Below are 12,056 nucleotides of genomic sequence, written 5' to 3'. Positions count from 1 at the left end.
ATAATTTGCAATTCGAGCACTGCATAACATAAGTATGATAGTAAAAAATTATTTATATATTAAAATATTAAAATAACTAAAAAGCATATAATATGTTTTTAATACTTTTATTTTAATTTTTGTTGGTAATATTGAAGACTCCATTAACACTATACACTACCATAAATATAAAAATGTCAATTAAATTAAATTTAAACACTACTAAGTGCCCGTTTTACAATTGTTGAACTAAGGTTAAACCACCGAATTCAGCTGGTAAAATCAGTGGGTTAGGTTTAACCGAGGTTTAAACTATAATTGTAAAACAGGCCCCCCTAATACATGTTCAATTGCTATCCTAAAATGAGTGGAGTTATCATTAATAACATTTTAAATCATATTTTAGAAGGAAAATGTATTTGGTTGTGTACATTTTTAACATATCCTTTAAAGAAGGACGTAACTCAATTTTTTTTTATTTTTAGGTTTATTTGGTCATCTTAATATCTGGTGTGTTTTTTTCTTTAGTCTCAACAATGATGGCATTAACTTACTTTACTCTACCAAAGATGTTATTAATTGAATCAATTATAAAGTCATTAATTAATAATTTTATTTACTAGCCAACAATAATGTATCCTGATTTACGTTCATTTTTAATTGGAAATTACTGGTGGTATTATGTGATCAATAATACTTGTATTAATGATTATATATTCTCTGATTGTAACTTAGTAACAAAATTCCAACTTAAAATCCAACTTATGTATAAAAAGATTCTTTTTAATTATTACAGTAGGTAACATAAAATAATAGTTTTTGTTGATATTTTCGATTTTATCCTGATTACATATTATTATATCTGTCGTAACCGTATGTATTGTCTCCGCCTTATTAATACATGCCTAACATACCAAAATTAATGTGGCGGCAGCTTAGAATGAATGACATACTTAATGTTTAATAATGCTCATTTAAAAATTGTAATATTGTAAAAACCAAAAATAGAACACAGATAATGTTCTTACCTTTAAGTTTGTTCAGTTCACTCTAATATAAACACAACATTAGAACTGATGAACTCTAGTTGTCTATATTTTTCTTTTGTAACACAGATGTAACACATTTGAGTGATATAGCATAAGTGTCAGTATGTTTATTTATTTATAAAATAAATTGATCTTTATCTGTCATGACTAATTTGTGGGTGCGCGTGAAAAAGGGGTGAAGTCAACAACTATGTACTTTTCAGGAAATGGAAATTAAGGTTTGGAACAACATGTAAGATCATGTATTAGGGTAGAATAGATATTTTTTAAATAGGATAATATTACAAGTTGTTTTGTAATTTCTGATATACATTTGAAATCATAACATTAAAAATTACATAGTTATAAGGAAATTAAAAAAAAAAATTGACTTAAATCTTTTTGAGTTATGTTCACTCATTCAAATTTTTAATAAAAGGGTTAAGTCATTTTAATAATTATTATATTTTTATTGTTTTGTGTAATTTTAAATAGCAATTTACAAATAAAAATAAAAATAAAAAGTTAACCTATTAAAATATTAAAAAAAACATGTTTTATATTAAAATAACAATTTTAAGAACCAAATAAAAACGTTAAATGCTCAATATTAAATAACAATTTAAAAATATAAATAAAAACTTAACATGTTTAATATTATAAAAAAAACTAAGAAAATAATTAAAAACTTAAAAAACAAAATAAAAACTTAGTGTGTTCATATTAGACATATTTTATTTGTTTATTTCAAAGGAACTTTTTATACTAATCAGTCTTTTTTTTATCAGATCTTTTCTTAGAATTTTGGTTTTGCTCAACATTTACTTGAACTGAATATTGTTCATCCATTTCATCTTCAGCAGTAACTGGATAAGTATTTTTAATAGATGATTTTTTTTTTATATTTATATAAAATTCCTTATAAACTGGTGATATGTATGGTAATAAGTCCATTATATGTTTTTTTTCTCTTCTGATATTGGCTGAGGTCCAGAATAGCATTGAGGGGCTTCAAGTTTGGGGTTATGTTTTCCTCTCTTTAATAAATTAAACTACTATATTTTATACTATAACTACAACTAGTAGGTAATTACTATTAATCTACTTATAATTCATTTTACAACTACAATGTCTTATTATCATAATAACACTCTTGATAGCATTATATAAATTGGCGGTAAAATAGACATAACTCTTTTATCACTAAAATAATGGTTCAAAAAGATTTAAGTCAGTATATAAAATTACAAAACTCTTTTTGCACTATTAAACTGTAAATTCAAAAAGATTTAAGTCAACTTATCACAAAATACACTAAAAAGAGAAAAATAGTGACTTAACTCAAGAAACACTACCTTATTATTTAATAAATAATAACACTACCTTATTATTTAATAAATAATACACTTTGACTTAAACTATAAAGCACAAATTATAGAGTTTTTTTTCTGAATATTTTGATGTACATAACTCATTTTTCACAAAATGTTGACTAAACCCGTTCTTCACGCACACCCACGAATTAGTGTTTATGTGTAACAGTTTGCTACCATTTTATAAAAAGAAAACAATTATTTATCAATATCACATCATTTAACAATTTTTATTTATGTTAATTTAATAGGAGTTCTGATGTAAAATATCAGATGATGAAATTCAATAGTAACCTAAATATTGACTTTGACAAATGGTCTCATGCCAAAATGGAGAGAGATGTCAATAAAGTAGATGGAAAAATTGCAGAAGAAGATATGCCTAAGTGACTATTTGGTGTTTTTTTATGTATAAAATTGTGCCATTTTAAATCATCACATTTAATTTATATTATTAGATTTGGGGCAGGAAGTGAATTTGGCCGTGAAGCTAGACAAGAAGCAAGGAAAAGAAGATATGGAGGTAACAAGAAAGTGTCAGAATCTAGTCCTTGGACATTGAAAGTTGGTGGGAAAAAGTATGTTTTTTTTTTGTTTTCATTAATATGATAATACATAGTTGGTTATTGTAGATTTAGGGGTGTGCGTGAAGGAGGAATAACTGATAATTCTTCATATTACTTGTTTACTCATGGAGATGATGGTATAATTATTGCACATAAACTGGAAGAGTGGTATAACTTTCAACCAGTACAACGATACAAAACATTAACTTCTGAAGAAGCAGAAGAAGAGTTTGGAAGGTATTTAATTAGAAAATTATAAGTAAATTATTACAGTACAAATTAAAACTAAAATTTTTTTTATAGGCGCAATAAAGTTTTGAATCATTTTACTCTCATGGTACAAAAAAGACTTAAAAATGAAGAAGAGGAAGAAGTTGATGAAGATGATAAAACTAAAGGGAAAAAAGCAGCTAAAAGTCGTAAAAGCAAAGGTTTGAAAAACTAAGTTATTATTTAATAACATTTAATGCTGATATATTTTGATTGATTATATTTTAGAACTCAAAATATCAGAAATGGAAGAATGGGAGGAAAGTGAAGAAGATGAATCTGAAGAAGAAGAACAGGACGAGGAAAAAATTGAAAAGAAAAAGAAACAAAAACGTAAGGCAGTGTTTGTTTAGCAAAAATGTATAATTTACCTATATATAATTAGTATAATAAATTATTTTAATGTCAGAAATTCACTATGTTTCAGAAGCCATTGTCGTTATATTTTCTAATATTAAGGGTCAGTTGTATCATCTCCGATTAATGTTAACCGGAGTTTAACTGACCAAATTTGCCCGGTTAAATATATGTTATCAACTGATTAAACATAATCGAAGCTTAACTGTAAACGGTACAACTGGCCCTATGAAATAATATAAAAAACTATGTTTGTTATGATAAATTTAAATTTTAGTTTGATGCATTTTTGTAATACAGGCGACTCTCGGTAACTCGAACCTTGATAACACAAAATTCTCGACATCTCGAACAAATAAAATTCCCCTTCAAATAACAATAATATATTAAGATATTGATAACTCAAAATTTTTAGTAAGTCACGTCTTTTTCCCCCTTGAGCTTCGAGTTACTGAAAGTCGACTGTATAACAACAGCTAGGTTATGATTTATAACAACCAATATTAACAACTCATTAAATTATTATTTTATAGAAAAAAGCAAAGTCAAAGCTAAACCAAAAAAAAAGTCAAAAGGGTCTGACGAATCAGCAACTGAAGAAAGTGATGATGGTGATGAAGAAGGCAGGGAGCTGGATTATATATCTGATTCTTCAGACGAGTAATTATCTTGCAGTATCTATACATAAATTAAAACTAAATTAGCATTATTTTTCCTATAGTGTGACAGATGATGAAGCTAAGGTTACTAAAGAAATGCAGGGAGTGTCAGAAGAAAAGGCATTAAAAAGTCTCTTGACATCCGATGAGGACGAAGACGAAGACGCAGAAAAGAAAGAAGAAAATAAAGATGAACAAAATAATACTGATGTGGAAGAAGAAGATAAAACTAAAAAAGAAGAAAACAAACCTAAGCAATCTTCACCAAATAAGAAAAAGAAGAAAACCAGTGATAAAAAAACCAAAAAAGACACAGGTAGTTAATAATAATTTATTTGAGATTAAGTATTTTCAAATTTGATATGTTATTTATTAGAAAAAGTATCATACTGTTTATTTTCATGTATTTTTATTTTATTTTTCAAGATTCAGATAGTGATAGTTCTGTAGATAGTTCAGATATAGACTGTGAGCCAATTAGAAAGAGACCATTTAGTTTAGTAGATGGAATGAAAAACAGTGATCTAATTGGTTTCCCAGGCGATACATCTATTCAAAGGTAATATTAATCTATTGTATGAGATGAAACTTTACTATTAACAAAAACTTAATTTCATATTTTAGCATGGAACCTGCCCAGAAAAAAGCTAGAGTTGAATTTTCACCAGTTACAATGTCTGATACGCATGGCATAACTGAAGAGGCTGTCCGTAGATATTTGTCACGAAAACCAATTACCACAACTCAACTTGTGACCAAGTTTAAAAATCGTTCCAATTTAAGTTCTGAACAATTGGTTAGGATTATAGCGTTATTATTAAAGAGAATCAATCCTGAGAAAAAAATGATAAAGAACAAAATGTACTTGTCGTTAAAACACTAAAAATATTTACTGAGACCATATTTTACTATAGATTTTTTTTTTTTTTGTACTTAAATTGTTTAAATCGTACGCTTGCACCATATCATAAGCACTAGTACTCGAGAAACCAGCGCTGTTCTGATGATTTAATTTGACTGTCTGTGTATGATGATCTCATAGGTCAATGGCTGATTATACTATCTTAAATCATGATTCATAGTTAATTCATAACTTTTTTTCATTGTTAATTTATTAGAATGTTGTTGATTTATTTTTATCATGATTTTAGGTTATTTTAAAAACATTTAAAATAATTTGTTTACACAAATAGTAATTGTTGTTTAAGAGGGTGCTATATCTGCATTTGCCGTTTCCATCTTTTAAATATGTAGCATGGTAAAATTATTTACAATAGCTCATATTTTTGTCAAACTAATGTGAACTGCTGAACATAAACAATATTACACACTTGTGAAACAAAGAAAAATATTATGAATGTGGTGTCCTCTTAAGTAATACTAACATAGAATACTGAATACGGCAAATATTGATTATTATATCTTATTTTTATTACTTGTCGAAGCCAAATTCTTTTTTTTAATACATTTTCTTTCCCTTTACTCGGCCTTTAGCTATAATAAAAATAAAAATATCTGTTACTTATAAGCCAAGTTATGATAAGACTTCAAATTAATACAATTTATTTTTATATTTATTTTATATAGTTAAATGAATTATAAGAATAAGTATAATTAGTAAATATTTTTAAATATTTTAATAGATTTTATATACCTACTGTGATTTTTATATCAAAGAACACACAATTATATGCAAACTCAATACCTACTATTGATTATTAAATGGTGTAACTATTTTTAATACTAGAAACGTATAAAACTATTTTTATAAAAATTTTAGCATATTTTAGACTTTTAATTTCCAATAACTTGTTTACACAATATAACAGTGTTTAAATTTGGTTATGGGGGAGCTTTTGGATACTCTCCAGTCTTCTTCATTCACATTTGCTATAACCAAACCCCCTATTAAAACTTATTCAATAATTACCACAAACATAATATTGTTATCATAGTTTTTCCAATTTCCTATAACTTAATGTACTCTGTTTAAAGTATAAACAGATCTCGTCGATTAGTTTTCGAACAGTCATGTAACACCTGTTTGTCACCTTCACTAGGCACCAAATCACCAATCTATATACCTGCCGTGTAGTATTCCCAACCCCCTGTGCACAAGCCAGTCAACGAGGTCTGTTCTTAGTTTGAACAGAGTTTATTCGAGTTCTATGCTACTATCACATTCCCTTGAGATTATCAATAAAAACACAATTTAATAAATAACTGTATAGGGTATAAATATGAGAAATCAATTTTTTGATTCAAATGTTGCGGGATTTGAATATAATATGTTGAATTGTTTTTATTGTCCTAAATTGTTGTCAAGTATTATTAAGGTAATAATTATGATTTTGGATCTTAGTTTTATATATAAATATAAGTTCAACATTTTACCACCTTAGACATGTATTTTAATAGAAAATAAAATTTTTTTTACATTTCTACTTTTCTATAATTTTGTACTATACATTTTAGTAACAACTCTTACTTTATACAAATATAAATAATGTCGAATCTCTATAACTCAAATTGGTTTTTTACCCCTTAAAGTGTTTTTAAATTCTGTTTGGGGTTGATTTTATTTTTATTTCCTTTAAGATTTGAGTTATCGATAATTTTGAGAAATAATTTGTGATAGGTAATTCAACTTTATAAACATATTATAGAATTCTATTAGTAGTTATTTTCAAAATATTTTGACTAATATTAAGCTGTTTATATGACGACAATCCTATCCATGCTGTTTCAATCGTCCTATGTAGGTAGTTAGTCGTTTATGTAGATATTGACTTAAAGAAATAGTTAAAAAAAACAATAGTTTATGATATAACATTATAGCTATAAGGATACGAATTTAATGTCTTAATTAAAAATCTTTAAAAATTTTTTTTCAAATCTCAATATAAACATTAAGAGATGAAGAAATGTAATAAAAATACCAAAAAATACAGTTTTGTATAGTTACCTATTCAATTTTTTTTTCGATATTTTATTTATCACGTGTATGGTTATAATATTTTACTATGATTTACATTGTTCATTCATTATAATCATATGATCAAAATACCTAATAATATATAGCTATATAATAATGCTAATGACCTTATACCTACATATTTTAAACATATTCAATAATATCTATAATACTGACAACTGATAAAATTTGTATTTCAGTATTTGCCTTAAATAATTAAATACCTACTTAAGTCTAACCTCCTGTTACCAGAGGTTATCTATGTAAACAATAAATAGACATGATATTATATAATGTATTATATTATCTGTGGTTTACCTAACGATTAGAATCAATTACTACCGAGGCCCGAGGGCCATAGAAAACAGCTACCAATACCTACTGAAATATGAAAACCTACCTACTCACATAGATTTGCGTAACTAGTATATAGGTACCTATTGAACATATTATAATATTTATTAGAATAATATATAGGTACATATTGTCGATTTTAAGTAAATATGGTTTTATTTTAATGTGTTTTTTTCGACCTTCAATATAGTTACCTAATCAATGTAATATTTCTGTTTATAAATATCACTCGGTACTAAGCTAAACCTCAAAGACAACAACTAGAACAATACAATTTTTTTAAATTTAATTTACAATATTCTATATGGGTAGGTACTATAAATTCTACTTGGTATAAGATATAGGTAAGTATGTAGACAAATCTTGCAATGTGGTGATGGGTACCTAATAATCATATTGGCATTTTAGGCTTTTCATATACCTAGGTATCTAATAATAGGCAATATTACATTATTAGGTGATTTGAGTCATTAAGCTTTAATAATTTTTAAAATATAAAAATTAACTTCTTATACTTAATTAAGCTTAGACTAAAAGGAAATAAATTTTACTTAAATTAATTAATACCTAATTGAGAACCTATAATTATTTGTATACGTAGGTACCTACTATTATAAAGTAAAAGCAAATTTCGTAGCATGTATAGGTAGGTAATGTTATAGAATTCAGAAAGATCTGAGCTAATTATTTACCTATCTAAACATTTTGTATTTTTATATATATATATATGTACCCACATAATATAAATGTTAAGTTTGTGTATGGCAAAGCAGTATTGAAGACTAAAATTGTTTCACCCCCTCCTTGTAAAACAAAAACACCCCTGCATACATATATATTTATTTTTCATATGTACTCGGCGACGAATTAAGATAGGTATATACCTAGTATACCGAACGAACGTGTGATACCTAAGTGAAACCCGAACCTTCTCACTGTTTGGCATGACAACTAGCGGTTTATAGGATTGTTCTGTGTTAACCGGGAGTGTAAGGAACTTAATAGGGAACAATAGTTCATTAGTCTGCCGGTTAACACAGAACAATCCTACAAAAAACGCTAGTTGTCATGCATAACAATGGGAATAGTGGGCGAACTCAGAAAAATATTGAGAAGACCTTGTCGATCCATATCTTGTATATCTTAATTTGTGGTACCTACCATGAACTCAATGACTATTGACTAATGAGGTACCTTGTACATGGCTTTATTTAATGTGACTATAATGTCGAATTAATAATTTTAGTTCTTATGATAAATAATAATAATATTACATTACGGTAGGTATGTGTTTTGTGTGTAACCATTTAATAATTTATTATAACAGGTATCATAGTTTTTGTCTCCCAAGTTAAAACCAATGGTCAAAAGACGTCAAAACAAAATACGGAAATTGATTTTAATGGCGTCCATCTCAATGCTAATCAGGAGTGTAGGTATATCATAGGCGGAAATTCATTAAAATTTCAGGGGTAGCTAACATTATTAACATCTATGTGAGCAAGGGGGTTTCGATTATACAAAATTTAAAAAGGAGGTGGCTTATCATACTTTTGGGTGGGCTAAGCCATTCAAGCCCCCCCTGATTTCCGCCAATGAGTGTGTTATTGTTTTCAAAAGTGGATAAGAAGATGGAAGCGGTCTATTGCTTCTATAAGAGATACTTAGAAGTTAGAATAATGTTGTGTTAATCTAATTTTTATTTAAAATATCCCGGTAACTTTTGATCAGTGATCACACCTTGTATAGGTAGTATTGTATGTAATTGTCAATTGGTAATAAATAGTTTGCTTTTTGGTTAGAATAATAGCGTAAACCATAATGTGTTTGAATGATAAATTAATTAGGTACCTAGGTACGGTTATTACCTGCAGGATAACGCATATTGATCATCATCTTGTAATGCTTCGATAGGTATTTAAAAAATTACCCAAACACGTTTTAACTATTGAAGTAGAAACCAAACACAAACTGCACAGATAGTTACCGTTTTTAAATGTTTCTCATAAAAATGTAAAATGCATATTATTAGGTATATTAACGACTAACACGTCATTCACGTCACATAATAATATAATATTATTTTTTCCTTAACATATTATTTCGATATAACCCAAATTAATCAATCGTAAATCACGTATTTAATTCAATTTAATTTAATTAGATACAGTCATAATATTGTTTAAATAGTAAGTGATTTATGAGTACTGTTCATATCATATTATAATGTTTCAGTATATCTACGTATAAACATGTTTTATCATAACTAACTTAGATATGAGTTCAATAGAAAAAAAATTAATTGGTATAATGTTTATTTAAGATTTATGTAACACGATAACGCAGTAATGATTTAGTCAGAACTTCGTCGCTTAAATAGGTACTTAGAAACATTGCAACATATTTATATGGCCTGTGTGGTTTCTTTTCGTTAATTATTCATTTTATAATTGAACTTGGCAGTTTATTGTATCTTACCAATTACCATATAACCTATACTTAGTTGATTTTCCGGTGACTTTTTCATTATTAAAAGTGTTGTCTATCTCCATAAAATAGAAAAAAATTCTTAACAAAAAAGTGGGTAAGTGTTGCTCTGCTGTACAGTAGGTTACACGTAGGTCACTATAATATAATGGATGGTATTAAATTTGAATTTAATGATATAACATCATTGTATACGAAAAACGATTCTGAGCGGTGACGGTTTGTCAGTGTACCTAGATATATTATATTATATTATTATATTCAGTCCATTGATATTGAAAAAGTAATATAAGAGTAAGTAAGAGAAGATTACATATCGAACGAACCCAAAACTATATAGGTAGGTATACAATAGTAGCTTTAGTAGTGAATACGACACGAACCTATATATGAATCTACACCGATCTGTACACAATACTGTACAAATAATATTACGACTAATATTAAAACTTTAAAAATCTTAAAATGCCCAAATTAAAGTCAACAGTAGGAAGCCGTTTACGTAGTTTTGTGAGTGAGTTTGGTGCCGATAATTTTTCTACGGACGGTATGGTGCTTTTTTGTAAAGTTTGTAATGTTGCAGTTGCCTCCGAAAAGAAATTTACAATTCAACAACACATCAGTCGAGATAAACATGCTCGTGGAATTCAACGAAAACTGAATGAAGTGAAACAAAATAATCAAGTACTATTATCTAATTTAACAAATAATTGTGATCAATCGTCATTTAATTTAGAGCTTAAAAATATATCTGCTATTCTGGACGGTGAAAATACAACAAGTAGAGATGGTATTCCGGAAGACCTAACTTTCAATGATATGGTTCATTTCAAATATGCCCCTGCAGTTACTTCTGTGGACGTTGAACGAGGTTTTTTTTATATAAAAACATTTTATCTGACCGCCGTCGCAACTTCCTGTTTGAAAACCTTAGGAATCATCTAATTGTGCAATGCAATAATATGTGTACAGGTAAAAAAAATATGATATATTTTTCATTAAATTATTTTTATATAAGATTTTATTGATTTTTTAGAATAATTATACCAGGAAGCGGTTAAATTCACAAGTCAAATTTATACCTATTTTATTCATAAATCATAATTATTAATTAATACTCATCTGAGTACATTTTTTGGTCATTTTTTAAGTTTATTTTTTAGAGTTTTTAGGTCATTTTTGCATTTTTTTTAGTGCATTTTTGTGTATTTTTTAGGTCATTAAAATCCTAGCTCTAGTTATTATTTATTATTTGTACGGTAGCTGGTAGGTTGAATTAATATTATAAAATTACTACAAAATAACTAAAATCGTTATTCTTGGTTATTTAATATGTAATTTCCTCCAAATTTGTCACATAAAATAATTATAAAAAAAACTGTTTTTTATATTTTGAGATTTTTCGGTTACAGAATAACCTGCTTATAACATTGTTGTAAGTTTTCAATCCTTAGCTATAAAAGTTGAACATTTTATAACTTTTTAACTACAAAATTATTTTAGATTCTGAGTGGAACGATGAATGTATTGATTTTACAATGATGTGTGTTTTTTTATTTTTTTATTTTTTTTGTGTCTGTGTACACGATAAGTAGTCGAAATAATGCTACGATTTTCAACTTCAGTATCTTGTTTGATCAGAAAGTGAATATCGTTGGTGCATTGGGGAGGTCAAAATTTAAATTTCCCAGTAGTTTTCAAAAGCGCCGGGAAAAACAAAAGAAAAATTAAGGAAAAACGGGAATTTTTACGCAAAATCTGTTTTCGAGAAAATCGATGTTAGTTTTTGGTGTAACTTTAAAAAAAATAACCGTAGATATATGAAATTTTGACTGAATGTTTACATTTCCATTTTCTATACACGATAAAATTTTCAAAATATTTTGACTTATTTTGAGCTCTTTACGGACATTTTCATTTTCCATTTTTTTTTAGTTTTTTTTCTAAAATATCAATAAATTTTATTTGTTGGATAAAAAAGCTGAAAATTATAGAAGGCTCCTAGTATA

General features: G+C 27.1%; 3 protein-coding genes across 3 annotated transcripts in view; 2 read left to right on the top strand and 1 right to left on the bottom strand.

The window, feature by feature from the left end:
• LOC100168956 (general transcription factor IIF subunit 1) overlaps positions 1 to 5,676 on the top strand; it is an 8,437-nt gene extending 2,761 nt beyond the window's left edge. Inside the window, exons 3-11 of the mRNA XM_001946506.5 lie at positions 2,632 to 2,766; positions 2,839 to 2,958; positions 3,013 to 3,183; positions 3,250 to 3,377; positions 3,445 to 3,549; positions 4,107 to 4,233; positions 4,295 to 4,548; positions 4,659 to 4,791; positions 4,857 to 5,676. Coding sequence (XP_001946541.2) covers positions 2,632 to 2,766; positions 2,839 to 2,958; positions 3,013 to 3,183; positions 3,250 to 3,377; positions 3,445 to 3,549; positions 4,107 to 4,233; positions 4,295 to 4,548; positions 4,659 to 4,791; positions 4,857 to 5,115 — 1,432 coding nt within the window. The 3' untranslated portion in view covers positions 5,116 to 5,676. The remainder of the gene's footprint in view (positions 1 to 2,631; positions 2,767 to 2,838; positions 2,959 to 3,012; positions 3,184 to 3,249; positions 3,378 to 3,444; positions 3,550 to 4,106; positions 4,234 to 4,294; positions 4,549 to 4,658; positions 4,792 to 4,856) is intronic.
• The window catches only part of LOC100168360 (WD repeat-containing protein 20), a 20,081-nt gene extending 10,386 nt beyond the window's left edge, over positions 1 to 9,695 (bottom strand). The window contains exon 1 of the mRNA XM_001949561.5: positions 9,429 to 9,695. Within this exon, the coding sequence (XP_001949596.2) occupies positions 9,429 to 9,456 (28 nt within the window). The 5' untranslated portion in view covers positions 9,457 to 9,695. The remainder of the gene's footprint in view (positions 1 to 9,428) is intronic.
• Positions 9,696 to 10,512: 817 nt separating this feature from the next.
• The window catches only part of LOC107883909, a 5,930-nt gene continuing 4,386 nt past the window's right edge, over positions 10,513 to 12,056 (top strand). The window contains exons 1-2 of the mRNA XM_029485205.1: positions 10,513 to 10,561; positions 10,631 to 11,019. Coding sequence (XP_029341065.1) covers positions 10,513 to 10,561; positions 10,631 to 10,992 — 411 coding nt within the window. The 3' untranslated portion in view covers positions 10,993 to 11,019. The remainder of the gene's footprint in view (positions 10,562 to 10,630; positions 11,020 to 12,056) is intronic.

Source organism: Acyrthosiphon pisum, chromosome X (assembly GCF_005508785.2).
Source record: "Acyrthosiphon pisum isolate AL4f chromosome X, pea_aphid_22Mar2018_4r6ur, whole genome shotgun sequence".
Lineage (NCBI taxonomy): Eukaryota > Metazoa > Arthropoda > Insecta > Hemiptera > Aphididae > Acyrthosiphon > Acyrthosiphon pisum.
The sequence above is the reverse complement of the archived record's forward strand: the minus strand, read 5'-3'. Positions and strand labels throughout refer to the sequence as shown.